Below are 21,209 nucleotides of genomic sequence, written 5' to 3' on the forward strand. Positions count from 1 at the left end.
GCCTTTAACCGATCATTCTACTGAAATTTAACTAACCAATCCTAACATATTGTAACTTGATTATCTAACCAATTATATCCCATCACCTTAATTGGTTTACACTCAGCAAAATTAAGTATATAGCTGACAAAAAAAAATCAAAGAACCAGAGCCCAGACAGATAAACGAACAATAGAGAAATAGGGACTATAAAGACAAAACAATAAAGAAATCACCATGATTACAGGCATGCAAACAATTTAAGAAATGACTATACGATTTTTGTAAAGATTCTTAATGATTCATGCACTTAGCCAGGAAGACCCTTAGTCTTTGGGTACTGTTACCAGATTTGCCCATTACTTGGGGCATGCTCATTTATTGGAGTTACTTGTCTGGGGGAGGCGAGGGAGTTTTGATAATTCTATTAATGTACCGCTTGTATCACTTGTGTTCTTAGAGCTCTACTTTTCCCTTCTGTCCGTTCCCTCCTGCATCCGGGTTCTCCAGTGCTGGGTTCTTTCCACCCTCTGAAATCAGATGAACACACACACACAGCTGACCCCTTATCAGTCCCTAGACTCAGCAGTCTTGGCTAAACAGCACCTTTCAAGTTGCAACCCTCATATGCCCCCAGATTCGGCAGTTTCAGCACAGAACCCACTTTCATGCCACAATCATTCTGCTAGTAACCCACTTGATGAGCAAAATCCCACAGGTTTATTTGGGAGAGGCAGGGATCTTTTAGCTTATCTACAAAAAGCGTTGCTATAGAGCAAATAGGGAAGCCAAAAACACCCATGAGGAGGGAGCGGGAGAGAAAGAGAAACATCCAGCTTAACCATGAAAGCTATTTATTTCCAGGTAGCAACCATACAAAAGGGAACCAAACAAACAAAGCAGTTACAATATTAAATCTAACTTACATTTGATTACAAACGTTAGGGCTAGCAAACCATAACTGATCACATAAGGTAGGGTCAGGAGGCTATACAGAGAGAGAGATCTCACCAGTCCGTGAAGCTTGAATCTCGGTTCCCAGGTGGCATTGGTTGTGGAGGGTATGGATTGCTGGAGACAGGTAGAGAGCCCACAGCACAATCAGTCACAAGGATGCATCAGTTCCATTGAAACCAAAGACCGGAGCACCGCCAAGTGAGGGTGTAATTTTTTTTTTTTGGTTTGCTTTTTTGTTTTTTTAATGGTTCCCCCAGATTAGTAAAAAGGCGCCAAGAAATTGAAAAGGTGCCATTTGTGCTCAGTGGGGGAGCAGCCGCTCCCCTGTTCTCCCCTTAGCTACGCTACTGTTATTACTGCTGTACAATCAGGCCTTGATTTTGAAACAAGTGCAGTGCATACATGTGGCAAAGCACAGTGCAGCAATAACTCTACTGCTCCTTTGCACTGGCTGGGCATATTTCTTCAGCTTTCCTCTTGTATCCTTTTTCCTAACCCATTCCCTTACTTCTTTTTGTTTGTTTTTTCTTTCTTCTGTTTTTAAAAGTGGGCTTTACATTCTGATTGTGGCTGTTGTAACTATATTATACTGTGTACTCTGCTTATGATATATGGGTTTATTAAGAACATTTATTAAGAGAAATGTGAAGTATGACTGTAACTGGTACCCTTGCATGTAGGTCACTCAGATCTGGGAATTGGTGGGAATGGATTATCAGCAACAAAGAATGGATACTGGTATATACTGACAGCCATAGATTATCTTTCAAGACAGGTGGGAAGCCTTTGCCAGCTCATATGCTGACTTTTTTGGAAGTGGAAACAGCATGTACAAAACGGTTGTTCGACATGGATGCCCACAGCAGATACTGACAGATCTTGGTCCTGAATTCAATAATAAGGTAATGACTTTTTGTTTTTGTTTGTTTTTTCCCCCCTGGGTTATTTTTACTATGTATTCAACCTCACTATCAGGTCACAGATAGCTGACAGTGAACATAGGTTTCATCGCCCTTGTCTGTTTTTTATTAAAGGCACATTGTTTTTGACAACTGTGCCTCCCTTTCCCATCTTTGAAGCAAATGAGGCTAGGGAGTTTCCTTAATCATATCACCCTTGTCTGGATGGGTTTAGGTGTGTCTCCCACTGCCTTTTCATTGCTTTTTGTAAGTGTTTCTTCTGATCAGTTATGATTCAAGCAGCGGCTGTGGGAGGGGGCCTTCATGAGTCAGACTGGAGAGCTCCTTGACACTGTGGGATGTGGGAGGAAGCAGAGTGTCAAGGGTGACTTGCCAGACATGGATGGAGAGGGACCCTGGCCCTTCAAGCCCCCAACAGTGGTGGGAACCCCAGATCCAGCTCCACAGCTGCAAAGTGCCTCCATATTTTGTCACAATATTTATAGTAAAAGTCAGGGACAGGTCATGGCCTTCCATGAATTTTTCTTTATTCCCTGTGACCTGTCCCTGACTTTTACTATAAATATCTGCGACAAAATTAATTATCTGGATAATGGGAAGGATTGCACCCTCAGCAATTTTGCAGATGACACTAAGCTAGGAGGAGAGGTAGATACACTGGAGGGTAGGAATAGGGTCCAGAGTGACCTAGACAAACTGGAGGATTGGGCCAAAAGAAACTGGATGAGGTTGAACAAGGACAAGTGCAGAGTGCTTAGAACAGAAGAACCCCAAGCACTGCTACAGGCTGGGGATCGACTGGCTAAGCAGCATTTCTGCAGAAAAGGACCTGGGGATTACAGTGAGAGAGAAGCTGGATATGAGTCAACATTGTGTCTTGTTGCCAAGAAGGCTAACGGCAAATTGGGCTGCATTAGTAAGAGCATTGCCAGCAGATTGAGGAAAGTGATTATTCCCCTCTATTCGGCACTGGTGAGCATAGGCATGCTCAGGGGAAGAGGCGGAGGTGACCTGGGGCGGAGAGCTGCTGGTGGGTGCAGAGTTCCAGACCCGGAGCACCCACAGTCGGCGCCTATGCTGGTGAGGCCACATCTGGAGTATTGCATCCAGTTTTGGGCCCCTCACTACAGAAAGGATGTGAACAAATTAGAGAGAGAGAGTTAGTTCAGAGGAGGGCAACGAAAGCGATTAGAGTGCTGGGGTACATGACTTCTGAGGAGAGACTGAGGGAACTGGGCTTATTTAGTGTGTAGAAAAGAGTGAGGGGGGGATTTGATAGCAGCCTTCAGCTACCTGAAGTGGCAGGGGTGGTTTCCAAAAAGGATGGAGCTAGGCTGTTCTCAGTGGTGGCAGATGACAGAACAAGAAGCAATGGTCTCAAATTGCAATGGGGGAGGTCTAGGTTGGATATTAGGAAACACTTTCATTTGGAGGGTGATGAAGCATTGGAATGAGTTGCCTAGGGAGGTGGTGGAATCTCCACCCTTAGAGTTTTTTAAGGTCAGGCTTGACAAAGCCCTGGCTGGGATGATTTAGTTGTTGTTGGTTCTGCTTTGAGCAGGGGGTTGAACTAGATGACCTCCTGATGTCTCTTCCAACCCTAAACTATGATTCTATGAAAACTTAGCCTTACTCAGAAATATTGCTATGAAAACTTAAGAAAGTTGTAAGAGACAGTCTGAAACCCAGTAACACTACTTTGTTGCTCTGTGAGTGCAGAGGTGTTAACAGGGCATTGAACATGAAATGATCTTTAACAATATGTTCTGACTACTTACATTAAATAAATCTGTTACATCTTGGTTTAGTAGAGAGGCCTCTAATTGACCAATAAGAATCTGGTGTTGCAGGTCCCCATAGCATAATCTATATTTGCTTCTACGTTGTCAGTGCAGCTTTTGTTTTGGTGAGTTTTGCACACAGATGCAGGAATGTGGACTTGTGCATCCAAAAGTTCTGCAGCCACTGCTCATCAGCCCAAACCTTCATTGTTGCTGAAGATTTTTGCCTTTGGGAAGGATGTAAGAAGATGACATAATATAATACACTTACTGAATATTTGTGAATCAACTTCTACACACAAGCAATGGTGTGTGAACATAGGACACTAAGGGCTGGATTAACAGGCAAGATAAATGCAGCTAAGGCAATCCTCATTGGTGGATCAAATGCAAAGGAATTGTTGAAAACAGGACAGGAAATCAGTCATACCAGAAGTCACATGATCCAATAAAACAAACTTGTGCTATAAAAAGAAAAAGAAAAAAGGTAGAATTAAAAACTACAAATCAAAGTAAAAAATCATAGCAAGTGCTATAATAGAAACCCAGATGGAATTGCTAAAACCAATAACTACTACTTAAAATTCTTTTTGATGAGCATTAGTTATTAAAATAAAAAAAATCAGCACAATGACATGCATTGCACAATGATAATACAGATAAATGGTTCAGAATAACAAGAACAACATTTTTAAAGGAACACAACTATAATTAAAATGGATTACAAGGAAAAGAGCACAATTCAGGGAATCACAGCAGCAGATAAGACAAATTTGACTTATAATGATAAGAGACTCTTAAGTACTCAAAATGTGTGATGCAGAGTTTGATGGAATGTAGGTAAAATATTTCACTGCATCAAATCTCCTGTAGCAGTAAAGTAACACCCGGGACAGCAAGTTTGTATATTTTTTGTAGCATCCAGAACAAGTCCAAGGGAGTTTTGCTGTGAAAGGGTGTGGTAAGGTGCTGCTAGAGAGGCCTTAATCAGCTCCTGCCACTCCAGCCCCGATCAGGAGATTGGACGGGGGCTTGGTAGATAGCCTGATGCTTGCCTGGTAACTGACCACACCTGCCAGCCTCCTTAGCAGGAGCTATAGGCTTGAGAGGAAATGAGAACAAGGGGAGTGAAAACCAGCAGGGGAATCTCCTAGTCTGTTGCTGGCCAGACCTGTGGCAGGCCAAGTTGTTGTAAACAGCCTGTATATAGTTGGAAACAGGTGGTGGGGATTAGATTATAAATAAGAACATGGGTGTTACACCAGCCTGAAGTGTCTCAGAGAAGAGTGGGAGAAGGGCTGAACTGAAGGGGCATGGTGTGTGCCCTGTTATAGAGGGGGTTTGGGGTACAGGCTATGGGAGGGAGTTTGGGTGAGTGGTGTGGGCTCTGACCTGGGGCAGGAGATTGGGGTGCAGATGTGTGGGCTCTGGGAGGGAGTTTAGCACCTCAGCTTGTTATATAAGAGAAAGGAGCTGCAGTGACTTCATATAGACATATAAACTGATAGACTCTTAAATACTCAAAATGTGTGACATAGAGTTTGAGGGAGGGAGTGTCTGTACAATATTTCAGAGCATTAAGTCTCCTGGCTGTAGCAGTAAAGTAGCACCTCAACACATATATAAGACAGCGAGGTGCTGTGGTGTCTAAGCATTGACAGTCTAGGAATTGGGAGGCCTGTGCCTTTAAAAACCAGCTCCAGGAACCTGCCCTCTGCTCCAGGGCTGACATGCAGCGTCCTGTCTCTGCCCCCACCCCCCCATATTTGCAAGCACAACAGGTTTAATCCTAGGGGTAATTTACCCCCTCTCCCCCTCCCTGGACAGGTTATGTCCCTGGACAGGGTCCAGCAGCATCTCCCCCCTAGGCTTAACCCTAGCCCCCACTCCTAATTTTTCCCCTCCAGCCCCTCTTTTGCTGCTACCTACAGTAGCTTAATTCCCTCCAGCCAGTAAATTTCTGCCCCCTGCTCAGACTCTGACCCCCTCCTTGCTGCAATTTGCCCCCTTTGCCCCTTTTTAACCTCTCCAAAGAGCAGGCAGCAAAGTCTGACTGCAAGTAAGGGCAGAATGAGGGCAGCTGCAACAGCAGATGTTACTGTGCCTGCTCAGTGCACCCACAGTAGGGAATTCCCCACTTCCAGCTACGGGCTCCTTACCCCTAGCCGGATCCCCCACTTCCAGAGACATGACCCTGGTCCTGGCCCCAGCTTTGGCGGGGGAGGCAGAGAGACAGGGTAAAGGGGGTGGTTTTCAACACCCCCACTATTAAAAGTGTTCCAGCACCGCTGAAGTGATGTCTTGTCAATTATCTCCTGGGTGAGCCGATGAGCCACCTGAGGCACAGTGAACTAAAGACTGATATTCACAAAGGTATTTAGATGGCTAACTCCTACCAATTTCAAGGGCACTTACCTAAGAGACTTCACAGCAGGTGAGTGGCAGCACCAGAGTCAAACACAGGCGTTGTGATTCCAATATTCGCAATCCCACACATTCAAAAATCAAGAGTCAGGGCCCAAAATCGTGAAATTCTTAAAAAGCAATACATGTGTGGCTCTTTATATTTTCCGTCTGGTTTCTCAGCCTTTCAGGTGCACTTGCACCATGCTTTTAAGATTTTCTCCACAACCAGGTGGTTTTTATTTTTTAAATTAAAGCTGTGATTCTTGTGCAATCACTTGGCTCCAGGAGCTGGGGGTTTAAGAAAAAAAGATTACAAGATGTGATCAAATTATGAGAATCTGCAACACTGTGAGACTTTGATCCCTGCATGAGCCATCTGTCAATATTCCCTCCCAGTAATAAGCTTGTTTTATTTTCACTCAGTGGTGAGTAGTTTTAAAGAAATAAATTACTGAAATCCCTAAAGTAATGGTCACATATTATGCATGGGGCACAATTGTCACGTTTAGTCCATTTTAAAACTTGTTTTCTTGGCTTCTTTTTTTTTTTTTAACAAACAGTCATGGTGGCACTAGGTGCAGCCAGTGGCCAGTGCCCCTTTAAACTGTTTTGAAGTTATGGACCGGCTGCTGTCTTCATTCGAGTTAACATCTGAGTTGGTTTGGCTGCACAATAAATGCTATAGGAACCCTCAGAAGCCTCAAGCTGTTTTGGAGGTTGTGCAACAATGCTTGGAAATGTACCTCCTTTTGCCTCAGTGCTTCCCCATGCGCACCCTGCAGAGAGTACAGTCCTGCAAGGAGGTATGATTAAACCAGACGAACTGGGTAATGTGAGGTTGAACTCTTCATGTGCCCTCAGGGCAAGGTGTGTGTCTATCAAATTAATCAGCTTTAAACCTGTGCTCCATCTGAGGCAGAATCCCTGCTTAAGCACGACATCTGCAAACCGACCTCTTCAGTTTTTGGATACACTTGTACCAACAAAATCAGCGAGAGCTTGTGGTGCCAGTTTGCCTTTGGTAGTAACATTTATTTATTTTTTATTAACAAATGATTCCTTCAACAAAAGGGAATTTACAACAGAGTGGAGTGCGCAAGTGGGAAGCTCATTTGTTCTCTGTTTACATACAAGGTGAGCTGTATTGGCCTCGTCTGTACAGTCTATATGCGCAGCGCTCCCTATACGCATCAGTCAACTGCTGATACAAAGAATAATGAGCCGATCAAGACATGTGGGCAAGATAAGGAAGCGGCTAGAGGAGATCAAGAATCAGTCAGTCAGGCCAACAAAAGCAGATTTCAGCCACCATGAAAGTGTAAGACTAGCTACTGATGCCCTGTTGGATGGTGGGACTGAATCTTATCTCCGAGCCTTAAATGAAGAAGGAGAGGTGGATTTTCTGTCATCTGTGGAAGCTCAGTATATCAAGAAAAATGCCAGAGAGCCTTACTATGCTAACGAATCTCCCACAGAGAGGGAGACTGGACCAAGTCAGAATGGTGCTGGCTCTCTCCAGTCAGGAACATACTTCCCGATATCTGAAGGCAGTGAACCAGCCCTGCTTCACACATGGAGCACAGCAGAGAAGCCCTATCTAAAGGAGAAATCCAGTGCCACTGTGTATTTCCAAACAGAGAAGAACAGCAACATCAGAGACATCATACGCCGCTGCATCAGCAAGACCAGTCAGGTAAAGAGAAACTTTAGAGAATGTTTCCTTTGGGTTTGTTTTTCTCCCTCTTTATAAATACTGTTGAATGTGGTGCTTGGTTAGAACAGACCCTGGCATGTTCCTTGCCAATGCACCTCCATCTAAGCAGGGGTGATATGTCTTTCTATGCTTGCCCTGTCTCCTTTGCAGACAGTACCTCTCACAGCGTGTTGTGAAAAAACACAGCTGGTTTTGTTATGTGAAGGCCTTAAGGGAACAACTGTGCCGTTTGGGTTTGACATTAAGGGAAACCAAAGTAAGACCAAGCAAGCACCTAACAATTTCGGTTATGTCCCAGGCTGAGCTAAATTCAAACCCAGTCCTCCTGTGATTAGAAGCTAGTATGTTAATTTACTGGCACACCTGAACTCTCTTGTTCTTCATGTTTAAAATAAAGATACTCAAATAAAGTAAATGTATCCTAGTTGCACAGTTATTTTGTATTTGGAACAGCAGCGCACCACCTGTCTGAACCAGATCTCTGCATAGTCACTGTGAAAACCTTAACATGCAGTTTTGCTCTGAAAAGTGACTGTAAGAATGGCACTGACTCAACAGATCGCTCCCTGTGTGTATTCAGAGCAATATCTTATTTCCAGTGACTAAAACAAATTTTCACTGCTCTTTTTGACTCCCCTTAGACTTTCAGAGCCAATGAAGATAAGGAAGTGGGAGTTGGGTTTTCTTCCTTTTTATGCACCTCAAACAGATTTGTTTACTAAGTTCTAACCAAGTACATCTGTGCAACCCATAAGTTTGGACAGGTGTCACTGAGCTCATAATTTGAAGACAATAGATAGAACAGTGTCAGTAAGGGTCTAATCTGGTCTGTAGAATCTTTGTTACTGGTAATGGTGCAGTAGAAGGAAATAATTGGTTTTGAAACTCAGACTCCACATTGGGTTTGAAGGGTTGGCAGCTAGAAAATACATCATTGTTTTTGTAAACCGAACATGTTTTATCTGGAGATGTTTGCAAGACAATAAACATGGAACCTCCAATGCCATTTTTACAGACACTTTTCAGAGTAGAACTTTACTTTAACCCCAAGTGTTTTTACTTGGTCACTAGTACCCATAGTCAGCTGTGTAATTTCTGAGTTTACAGACAATCCACAACTAGTGCTGTGAGTTACTCTTTCTAAAGGGATGAGACATGTGACACTTCTATCAGCCTGCAGCTACTTTGGCTTATCTAAACAGGTTGTCCTTAGAACAAGAGGCACCTATTCCTCCAGAATGTTGCTGCGTTGTGTGAATAGAATGGAGTTGTGAGTGAGACTTTGGAGGAGACTATTTAAAAGGCTTACAATGAAAGTTGCAAGAGCTTTTATGCTGTAGTCAGACAAATTTAATTTTTTGTTGATGACTCCAGGAGACGCAGTATAGAATGTTCAGCTCAAGGAATAAAGTGGGCAAAGGTGGCTTAATATCTCCATCTTGAATCCTAGCTGTTGTAGGGCCAGTTTAGCGCACTTGTGTACATTAGAGCAGCCAGAAGATTCTTTTCCTTTTGTTTCTAGTCAGTTTTACTTTGAGACTCTCATTCACTAGCTCAGTTGTTTGGGTGTAATCAGTGCAGGGGAGGGGGGATGTTTAATCCCAAATAAAATTACTTTACAAAATAATTGAAAAAAATTCTATTAATATTAGGCTTTATGAAACTCATTTTTAAAATGAAATCTAAATCTTGGTCCTAACCTGAGTCCACCCACATGCGGACAGTTGTAGAATTGAAGATTTGCTCCAGGCTTGAGAGGTAGCATGGAAGAAGCTTCCTTCTATGAATTCATACTGTATACATTTGATTTGTGGGAGAAATTCACCTACTTGCTAAACCCAGTGTGTATCTTGTATGAAATAATCCTGTTTTAGCTATTTTCTTATTGTTTTCTGATTACCATTTAATTATTTTCCCCAGTACTGAACTCCAGGCTACAAATTCCTAGGCCACTCTAAGATTTCTTAGGGAAAGGACGTATAAAGAAAAAATGATACTTTAGACTGGTTTTATATGAGCAATAAAGTAATATCAAGGTATCCCTTTGAACTGAGTGCTCGTCTATCTACAAGGAAAGGGATCTATATAAAATATCCTCCTCTCTCCCACACCATTTAAGCTTTTATTTGTAAAATAAGCATTATATTTGACTGGCATCCCAAAATCATGTATCTTTGCTCTGCTTACACCAGTGCCTTTTCTCCCTAGGTTCTGGCCATTATGATGGATGTTTTCACTGATAGCGAGATATTCTGTGATGTGCTGGAGGCGGCTAACAAACGAGGTGTTTTTATCTATCTGTTGCTTGATCAAAGCAACATAAAGCTCTTCAGTGAGATGTGCGACAAGGTGCAGGTTGCAGAGGATCACTTCAAGGTATCGCTGACTACACAAAACTCGTAAAGCCTTAGAGCTTTCGGTCCTAATTTCTAACTTGTTTTAACTCATACTCTTCTGTTGTAATTCAGTATCACGGGTATTAATTTAAATTGCGATATAACAAGTATCTGGTTGCTAGCCTAATTTGTCTTCAACTACGTGAAAGGAAACTGAATAAAGAAGTAAACTTTCTTCTATAAACGGCCCCCAAGTTTCTAAGTAAATTGAGGCTAATTAAAAATTTTCATGATGATGTTTGAACTTTTGTTAAATCTCCAAGCCAGGGAAGCATAAGAACTAAGGAGCTGGTTTGTTTATTGAAAATGCGCCTTCATGAAACACAAGGTTTAAAAACTTATGAGCCAAAGTGTGCTCCCCTTTATTCATCCAACAAACACGACTGATCTGTTCGGGCCCTGATCCTACAAAGACTTCAGCGCATGTGCTTAACTTTATACCTGGCAAGTAGTGCTGCGGAAATCAGTGGAACTAGCACCAAGCACAGTGCCATCCTAGTCTATGACTACGGACCCTCAGGCATTATGGGTTAGATTCACAAAAGGACTGAGGTGACTAACTGCCATTTTAGACCCCTAAATCCCAGAACTGGGTCTCACTGGGACTCATAAAGCCCCTGCTCTGCTGTCACCAAACAGTAAACTTGGTCACAGAGGCGGCTCTAGCTTTTTTGCCGCCCCAAGCATGGCAGGTGGGCTACCTTCGGCAGCGCGCCTGCAGGAGGTCCCCGGTCTCATGGATTCGGCGGCTTGCCTGCGGGAGGTCCGCTGGTCCCACAGCTTCAGCGTACCCGCTGCTGAATTGTTGCCAAATCCGCGGGACCGGCGGATCTCCAGCAGACAAGCCTCCAAAGGCTGCCTGACTGCCGCCCTCGTAGAGACCATCAGGGCGCCCCCTGTGGCTTGCCACCCCAGGCGTGTGCTTGCTGCGCTGGTGCCTGGAGCCGCCACTGCTTGCTCAGCGCCTAAAGCCTCGCAGTAAAAGCTTCCAAGGCACCTGAAAGCTTCCAAGTAAGTAAGAAGGTAAAAGCTTCCGAGGCACCATGTGCACTGCAGCCCCATGGCAGGTGTCCAGACGCCTAAGCCCGAAAGTGTTGTGTGAATATTCAGAAGACAGGCTTTCTGCCACCTAATTCACCTGCGGGGGCCCGATCCAGCAAGCATGCTGAGAGCTCATATAGTCGGAAGCGGCGCCAGGGTTTTTGCCACCCTAGGCGGCAGCGCTCCTCCTCTGAGCATTCGACGGCAGGAAGTCCTTCCGCTCCATGTCTACAAGACACTTTGGCGGTGGGTCCCGGAGCGAGTGAAGGACCCGCCGCTGAATTTCCGCATAAGACCCGGGGCAGAAGGATCACCTGCCTCCGAATTTCTGCCAAGGGCAGCAAAATCCCTCCTCGCAAATCCTGCTGCCGTAGGCAATCGCCTAGTGTTGCCTAGTGGAAGCGCCAGCCCTGCACATAGCAGATTGGGCCTGCATAGGCGAGCTCCTACAAAGCAGGTGGGAGGAAGAGTAGGAACATTCCACTGTGAAGAAATAATTTTAAAAAGTTATTGGAGCAGAGGGACTGGATCCTGGCTCTCCAGTGTGTGCTTTGACCACCAGGCTATGGAGTCATTCTCGGGTTTGCTTGCTTGATGTCTGTCTCTGACCCAATGACTCTTTCATTAGTTAATCCCCAGTGGAACAGCATCAACAGCTGTGAGATAGGAGGAGGGCTATGTCAGAATATCCCAGAGGCCAGTGGTTAGGGCAGTCAGCTGAGGGGAGACTTGGACTGGGGGGGTGTCTCTCCCAAAGCCCAGGTGAGTATCCTAACCATTGGGCTAAAAGTTGTGAGGGAGCACCTCCCCCTCTACTCTCAGCTTCTTGCCAAAATGGTGTGAGCACTTTACTGCAAGAGAGGGAATGCTGCTGAGAATCCCCGACAGAGGGAGGAACCTTCCTGCAGCCCAGACTTAGGCCCCTTTCTCTGAGACAAGGGAGGGGCATACCACACACCCCTCCTCTTGGACCCTATCATTGGCTAGTTTAGGTGGGATGAGGAACCACTTAACGTGATGACATTTGGGAACCCCATTCTAGGGCACCTTTCTCTCCCCATTCATTGTATAGAGAACCAAGGCGCCTAACCCAGGCTTTGTGATTCCCAGTGATTTTCTAGGTGCCTAAGTGAAGTGTAGCAATGCGCAGAATCACCATGCCTGTGTTTCTTTGTGACGCTAGCCCTATGAAACAATAAATAATACTACTACTCACCGTGTGTAAAGTGAAGCCTATGTGTAAGTCTTTGTAGGCTCAGGGCCTCATGAATAAGAGGAGTGGAGTTTAGCCCGAGATGTTTTATACTAGAGACAACGTAAAACACTAAGAACTGGATCCTCATCTGGTGCAAATAGACATAGTTCCCTGGGAATTAGTGGAGTTATCATGATTTACACTACGCTGACTCTAGGGGTCTAATTCTTGTCACAGCTATGGACATACCCCTGCCATTCATTTCAATAGGTGTTGTGTCACTGTCATAGATCTGGGGGGCCCAGATGTGTCCAAAAATTTACCATACTCTACTGTATAGCTCCATTTTGTATAGGTTTCCATACAAAGGCCAAATGTATAGCCCAGTTTGCTCCCCCATTGAAATCAATGGCATTGCACCACATGACAAAGTCTGACAAAGATTTGGGCTAAACTCTATGCAGCACCACTTTATGGTGTTGAAATATACAGTTGGGGAATTAAATAAGAAATCCTAGCAGAGGGAGGGGGAAATAAAGCGATACAGGCTAGGGGAGAAAAGCGAGATTACCAACTAAATTTTGCAATAGGATGATGAATTTGAATATGTGTTTACTAGTTGTTTTGTTGTTGTTGTTGTTGTCTGCTCTAGAATATTTCAGTCCGAAGTGTTACTGGAGAGGTTTACTGTGCCAAGTCAGGCAGGAAATTCTCAGGGCAAATCCAGGAAAAATTCATCATCTCTGATTGGAAATATGTTCTCTCTGGATCATACAGGTGAGATCAGTCATCACATTTTCTACCTGAGGATAATTCTATTATTATTTGAATTGAAGTTGCACTTAGGGGTCCTACTCAGGGATCAGAGCCCCATTGCGTTAGGTGCTGTACACATGAAGGCTGGGTTACAGATAAAAGTATTTCAGAAAGTAAAGGTTTACTCTGAGGTTGTGATTCATAGGCCCTAACCACACTGAAGATCAAGAGTGGTTCACCTTAAAGTCTTTTGGGTGGGTTTTTTTTTCCTTCTGAGAACCATGTTATAACCATGCAATGGTCAAATTGTACTACAGGGACTATTTATCCAGCATAGCAAAGTTTGGCTATCATCATTCTCAGAAAAAAAGATCCCTGTCTCCAGTGGTCATGGCTAGCATGCTGCAAGTCATTCATGTTTATACGTGGTAGTTACTGGTGCAGTCTGGACCTGTGGCAAGTTCATACTAAAGCTCTACTGCTGATAGGAAGGATGGTGTTGTGGTTAGGGTGTTGAACTGGGACTTAGGAAATCTGGGTCCAATTCTTAGCGCTGCCCCCCAGAATTCCTGTGTGAGGTTTGCTGTTGACTTCTGTGGTGCTAAGCTTTCACCCTTAATCTCTCTGTAGCTTGGTTACACATCAGTAAAAAATGTGATGATAACCCTTATTTTCCGACACCCTTTGTCTGTCTTGATTGTAAATTATTCAGGGTGTAATGCCTAGCACAGTGGACTCTGATCTCATTTGGGACATCTAGGCACTACTCTAATACAACTAATAAATAACACTGATACATATAACACCACTTTTGTGGTTTCAAGGCATAGGGCATACAAAGGGCAATAGGCTGCGAAGTTTGAAGTTCCTTGGTATAGCTGATCTAAATATTAATTGGTTCAGTCTCTATCAGAGAAAATTGGAGCTGATTCGAACTGGTCAACATTTTTCCTTTTTTCATGAAACATTTTGAAAATATAATTGTTTCTGTTTTGAATATTGCAAGGAAATATCCTTTGTGGTTTCTGAAAACTTTTTAAACCACAGAGATGCTTGTATGAGACACAGCTAAAGTGAATATCTCAAGTATTTATGTGCATATCCAGCCAATCAAGGAGTCAGGAAAACATCAAGTGACAACATGTGACAACCTGTACCCAATCAGAATTTACACAATGGCAAACCAAAAATAAATAGATATATTTAAATTTTTTTTTAAATTGCTATTTCCTCCTCACAAATAAATAAAACATTTTTAAAAAATTGAAAATTTTGTAGCTGGAAGTTTTCAGAAAACTGAAAAATTTTGCTGGAACCAAAAAGTTTTCATCAAAACTGTCATTTTCAAAGAAATGCTGCTTTAGAAAAAGAGCTGATGGCCTATCCTAGTATAAACTGGGATCTAACTTAACTGTTCATGGCCAGTGCAAAAGAGATTGTGGAACAGCCACAGAGCAGAACTAGAAAGCTGCTCATAATCTTTGTGCTTACCACATTTTTCATTTCATGAGCAAATCATTACCAGGAGACGTGTTGTTGTACATTTCCATCACCTCATGGGTCTCTTAATGTGGCACAAGTCAGCTTCTGTTTGGAGATTCACGCTCCATATGACAAGTTAGCTAGCTGAAAGGAAAGTAGAACCGCTAGATTCCTGCCATCTGCCTTAGCAGATGTGGTACGTCTAGCCTTTATTTTCTGTTAATTATGCCTGTAACATCTGGCCTGCAATGGTGTCATAACGGTATAACTATTCTAGTCAGAGGTGTGGCTTTATTGTTTTTAACCAAACTAAAGTGGTACAGCCCACTTTAATTAACTTTCCTTCCAACATGCAGTGTTGCTAATTTTTGCAATTTTATTATGTCTCACAACATTTGGAGTTTTAATTAAAGCCCCAGCTGCTAAGATTAGGAAACTGCATGAGAATCTGAGTGTTCATGTTTAAAAAACTACATTTCTAATCCTCATGGTTACAGAGAAAATCTTGAAAACTTGACTCATGTGAATCTTACAGGCTCAAGAAACCAGAAGGCAAAGAAAAAGATCCAAATTGTATAATTTTTTTAAATGTCATGCTCTTTGGGGGAGTCTGACCAGTATGAGAACTTTTATACCAGTATAAATGTGTCCACACTGTGCATGGGGGAGGGGGAGATACGGATAAACTGATGCAAACTGTGTGTGTAGACAAGAGCTCTGCTGGCCATAAAGACAGACAGCTATTTCGTGTTAGTTCTGTGCAGACCATGAGACACACATACATTGTGTGCTTTTTAAAGGACAGTTTATTATTGTTCTTTCTACTTTTTGTTTTCTTTTAATTTTCTGACTGAAGATACTTAAATGCTATTAGTATATGGAAAAAACATAACAGATCCATGTTGTATTGAATGTGTGTGTAAGGAAAGCAAATGTGAGGCAATGGGAAAGCAGACGTTTTCTCTAGCAAAGATTTTCTCTTTGCTGTAAAACGGCTAACACACCCATCCACCGTTCATATTCAGAGTCATGCCTTGAATTTATCATTGCTGTTGCAAGCTGCTGTAACCAGAAGAGCCTTGTCAAACTGCATAACCTTACACTCAGGCCAGCAGAGGGTGCGGTAGGGTGACCAGATGTCCTGATTTTATAAGGACAGTCCTGATATTTGGGGCTTGGTCTTATGTAGGTGCCTGTTACCCCCCACTCCCAGTCCCGATTTTTCACACTTTCTGTCTGGTCACTCTAGAGTGCGGTGAATACCAAATCTTTTATACACAGTTTAACTCCATCAAGCCCTGCCGTGGTTTGAGTATTCATACAGCTTACCATAGGCTCACACGCCATGTGTTGTTTTTATAGGCGTGCTAGCTTTTACTTTGTTCACTCTTAAGTTGTTTTCCCCTCACTCCCTTACTGCACCCCCAGTTAACCCTCAGTCTTAGCCTGCAGTTTATACTCCTGGGGAAGAGCAATGCAAACAAGCCCTTTTGTTGAGTGATGATAATAGAGGTCCTTTTGCAACAGATGTTCCTTAAGAGTCTCTTTTGTTTAGGCCTTAAAACTAATGCAAAATCATGTCAGCTGAGCTTTTTGTCGTGGGTCATTAGACGGGTTTGAATCTGGTTTAGGGGGTAGTTTCCATACAGTTTTATCACCTATATCTCTGGCTTTGAGTTGTTGGAGCATTTTATGTATTATAAACCCTACTTTTTCTAATTCTCTCTAGTATGTAATCAAATCAGTCTCTAGCAATGTTAGGTCAAGTATTTATTTGTGTGAACCCCTCTTCTAGGGTGACCATATTCCCCTCAACTGAAAACGGGACAGCGGGTAAGATATGCTCAGTACTCAGGGGAGTTTACTTTTAGACATTTCTGAGGCACAATCCTTTAAGTAAACTCCTTACTATCCTGTTATTCAAGTTGTCCCAGGTTGACCTAGACATAAGAACAATCTGTAGTGTCCAGCCGGAGAGCGGGGGCTGCTGCCCAGGGGACTGCTTTGAAAGCAGCGTGCTGCCTGCCAGCAGCAGCAAATCTCTCCAGTCATGCTGGTGGTGGGCAGTGCTACCTTCAGCTCTGACCCCCGGGCAGCAGCCACCACACTCACCTTGTCTGCCAACATCACAAATACCACCTTGCTTATTACCCAAATCGCATGATTTGAAATCCAAGCCCATCAAAGTTAAAAAAAGAGAAAACAAAAACAAATATGAAACCTGTCATAAGGTTGTCAGCTGATTTTACTCATCAGATCAATTGCTACTACATTTTTTATGGAATCTGAAGAAATAATTTCTCCAGTAGTGTCTTCAAAATGCAAAAAGACAAAGCATTGAAGATAGTGTCTGTCATATACAACTGAGCACAAGGTGTACTGAAGCTAGTGGTATTTATAACCACCCTTCTTATAACATGCAGTGTTATATCCTCTTCAGAACAAAGAGACTTAACTGGGATGGGCTTTTCAGAAATACTCACAACTCTGCTCCCATTAAAGGTCAGACTAGATGATCAGAATGGTCCCTGCTGACCTTAAAGTCTATGAATTAATGGTAAAAACATCAGTGGGAGAATAGCTGGAGTAAAACTGAGCTCCCACTGGTGCTAATGATCCAACATGGAGATAAAAGGTAAAAGTTTCTGATGGAAGAGTTGGATAGTTCCTGAAAGAAGATGCAGCTATAGATACAACTGGAGCAAACAGGTTAATATAGGTTTATTATTCTCAGAACTATTACATATAAGGTATGTGGCTCATCCTTTAAAATCAGCCAGCTCCCGCTTGTCTTATTAATTTAGTGCCTGATCCATTTCTCATTAGTCAATGGAGAGTCTCATTTACTTAGTATGAGTTGGATCTGCCTCCTTCTGCTTACTAGATACTCAAAACTACAGCATTGCTTGCAGGATAGACTGATACTTCAGTAGGATTACTCAAAACTAGCAAAATTTGGCTCAGTATCTACATAGCCTTTTGCATTAGTTTAACTAAATTGATTCAAGATTGCTCCTTTGGCTAAAGTGATGCAACTTTGAATGTGGGCAGTTCTCTCTTTTTGTGTGTGTCTGTGTGATGCACAACCAGAGTAATACAACACAAAAGCCCAATGTGAGGTACAGATTTTGAAATATTCAAACATACTTGCTGTTTAACACCATATTTGGGATACTAGTTAATGCAACAAGGTACACATCTCAGCTGCAGGGTTTCCACCGCACACATTTCAGAATTCTTGTTTGTTTTGTTTTTTGCTGGAAGGCACTTTAATAAGATGGGATATTATAGTAAAAAGACCCCTGTCCCCTCACTCTGACAAGGTGAAAGAGTTGTGTGAATAGGTGAGGGATTTTGAATAAGATTCAAGTGGTAGATTTGACTCATTGCTACCTACACAAATACCCAAACTATCACTGGGCTTGTTGGAATTAACTTTTATTTAACGGGCTTGGTTCACACCATTCCCTTTAGAGGGGATAGTCAGCTTGACAAGGTTTCTCAAGGCTTCAGAGACAGTTGTGATAACACTGTTTATATCAGAAACAGAAGACTGATATTAAGTTACTTGCATCTCATCTGGAAAACCAATCTTGTTACTACATGTGGACAATAGGTTTGAACAATATAATACAAAAGCTGTTGGCATCATCTTTGCATTATTCTCCAATTTCTCATGGACAAGGTTAACGCTGACTCTGTGTCCTCTTTTCTTCCAGCTTCACATGGCTGTGTGGCCAGGTTCACCGGAACTTCCTTTCCAAGTTCACTGGCCAAGTTGTAGAGCTCTTTGATGAAGAGTTTCGACACCTCTATGCTTTGTCCAAGCCAGTGATGGGACTGAGATCTCCCCCACACACAATGCCCTTCTTGCTAAACACAAGCACCACCACCCAAGGCAGCCTCACTAGCAGCAGTAGCCAGGGAAGTGCCAATACTCCTTCAGATCCATTCAGTAGCTTGTCAGCCAATAGCACATATCAAACCAAACAACCCCCCAGCACTCATATGTACAGCAGCAACCCAACATCACAGTCACCACTTCATAGAGGTAACTCCTTCCATGGCTACACCTCATTCATGTCAACCCAACCATGGAGGACCATCCAGACCCACTACTATCAGTGGCAGCATGTTGCTGACACCCCCGCACTCCTTTATAATAATGTTAACATCTACAAACCTATGCAACTTAGACAAGATGATGTAAACAGGTCCAGATTAAACCCATTGTGGAGATGCCTTCACAAAGCTAACAAGATTACATAATCACTTTGTTTTGTATTACAAACAAATGTATTGAAGATTCATTTTAGCAATAGCCTGTTCAATAATGAACACTCAGCATAGAAATAATGTATAATATAAAATGGGGAGACTTGCAAGACTGTGTTCTCTCTTTATTTACTTTCAAGCCTTAGGGATGATTGTGTGTTTCAGTCACAAAGGACAACCACCACCAAATGTGTTATATCCTTGGGAGCAACAGCGTTAGGAAGAAATCACTGGAGACACACAGAGCTGTAAACCTTGGAGCAGCCATTTATTGCTACATACAGAACTAACCAACAGCCAGCCAAACAGGCTGGGCTATCCCCTAATAATCTGACTCAGTTGCCATAGCAACACAAGATTCTATTACCACGACAACCAAATACACAACAAAATGTTTCTCAAATTAATAAAACCTAAGTCTGCTAGCACTGAACCCTTGCATATAAGATGATACTGTTTAGGAGTAGAAGTAGTAGCATTGTTTAAAATGTCAGTTACATTGATCTGTCCTTACATAATAGACTCATAGACTCTAGGACTGGAAGGGACCTCGAGAGGTCATCGAGTCCAGTCCCCTGCCCTCATGGCAGGACCAAATACTGTCTAGACCATCCCTAATAGACATTTATCTAACCTACTCTTAAATATCTCCAGAGATGGAGATTCCACAACTTCCCTAGGCAATCTATTCCAGTGTTTTAACTACCCTGACAGTTAGGAACTTTTTCCTAATGTCCAACCTAAATCTCCCTTGCTGCAGTTTAAGCCCATTGCTTCTTGTTCTATCATTGGAGGCTAAGGTGAATAAGTTTTCTCCCTCCTCCTGTTGACACCCTTTTAGATACCTGAAAACTGCTATCATGTCCCCTCTCAGTCTTCTCTTTTCCAAACTAAACAAACCCAATTCCTTCAGCCTTCCTTCATAGGTCATGTTCTCAAGACCTTTAATCATTCTTGTTGCTCTTCTCTGGACCCTCTCCAATTTCTCCACATCTTTCTTGAAATGCTGTGCCCAGAACTGGACACAATATTCCAGTTGAGGCCTAACCAGCGCAGAGTAAAGCGGAAGAATGACTTCTCGTGTCTTGTTTACAACACATCTGTTAATGCATCCCAGAATCATGTTTGCTTTTTTTGCAACAGTATCACACTGTTGACTCATATTAAGCTTGTGGTCTACTATGACCCCTAGATCTCTTTCTGCCATACTCCTTCCTAGACAGTCTCTTCCCATTCTGTATGTGTGAAACTGATTGTTCCTTCCTAGGTGGAGCACTTTGCATTTATCTTTATTGAACTTCATCCTGTTTACCTCAGACCATTTCTCCAATTTGTCCAGATCATTTTGAATTTTGACCCTGTCCTCCAAATTAGTTGCAATCCCTCCCAGTTTGGTATCGTCCGCAAACTTAATAAGCGTACTTTCTATGCCAACATCTAAATCGTTGATGAAGATATTGAACAGAACCGGTCCCAAAACAGACCCCTGCGGAACCCCACTTGTTATACCTTTCCAGCAGGATTGGGAGCCATTAACAACTACTCTCTGAGTACGGTTATCCAGCCAGTTATGCACCCACCTTATAGTAGCCCCATCTAAATTGTACTTTCCTAGTTTATCTATAAGAATATCATGCGAGACCGTATCAAATGCCTTACTAAAGTCTAGGTATATCACATCCACCGCTTCTCCCTTATCCACAAGGCTCGTTATCCTATCAAAATGTAATGTATTTGTGGTCAGGTGGTTAGCACTGCCAAATGAAAGTGGATAAAACAACAGTTTATGATGATGATTTTTATGTGCTCATGAAGGCTTCTATTTACTCACTAAAGATACTGGCAGCAGCAGTCCAAGTTCTCTCATTCCCTGTCAACATGTCTCAAGTGATCCTTCCTGACTTGGAAGGATCACTTGAAGAGCTGAGAGTAGCAGAGCCTCTATCTCCATTCGGTCTTTGACATCTCTGCTGAGACTGGTAACTAGGCTGCCAGTTGTTGCTGTGCTGTCTGTGAATAGACCTGTTGTGATGTTCCCCTGGTGTTATCTGGATGGTGATCTGGATAGGTCACTCCAATCCTTGATTCTGGGAGCCAGCCTCACCCTGCTCTGCTGTGAGCACAGCCTTACCCTGCTCTGCCACTCCCAGGCTGGTCATGCACAGTCTTTAGCATGTAAGCTGCTCCCAGCTACGGGAGTGAGCACTTTTGGCCAGCCGCTGCTTGGATTGTGCAACCAAATGACACTAGCCGATATCTCCAGTCCGAGACACAACCCTAGGAACTTCGGTCTTGCAGTCTCCAGTT

The 21,209-nt window shown here is 43.0% G+C and overlaps 1 protein-coding gene across 1 annotated transcript; it reads left to right on the forward strand.

Moving 5' to 3' along the window:
- The first annotated feature begins 7,259 nt into the window (after positions 1 to 7,259).
- FAM83A (family with sequence similarity 83 member A) lies at positions 7,260 to 18,896 on the forward strand. Its single transcript, XM_050939793.1, has 4 exons — positions 7,260 to 7,736; positions 9,966 to 10,133; positions 13,042 to 13,166; positions 18,347 to 18,896. The coding sequence occupies exons 1-4, from the start codon at positions 7,260 to 7,262 to the stop codon at positions 18,894 to 18,896; spliced, it is 1,320 nt and encodes a 439-aa protein (XP_050795750.1).
- The last annotated feature ends 2,313 nt before the right edge of the window (positions 18,897 to 21,209 follow it).

The sequence above is a fragment of the Gopherus flavomarginatus genome, chromosome 2, assembly GCF_025201925.1.
Source record: "Gopherus flavomarginatus isolate rGopFla2 chromosome 2, rGopFla2.mat.asm, whole genome shotgun sequence".
Taxonomy (NCBI): Eukaryota; Metazoa; Chordata; order Testudines; family Testudinidae; genus Gopherus; species Gopherus flavomarginatus.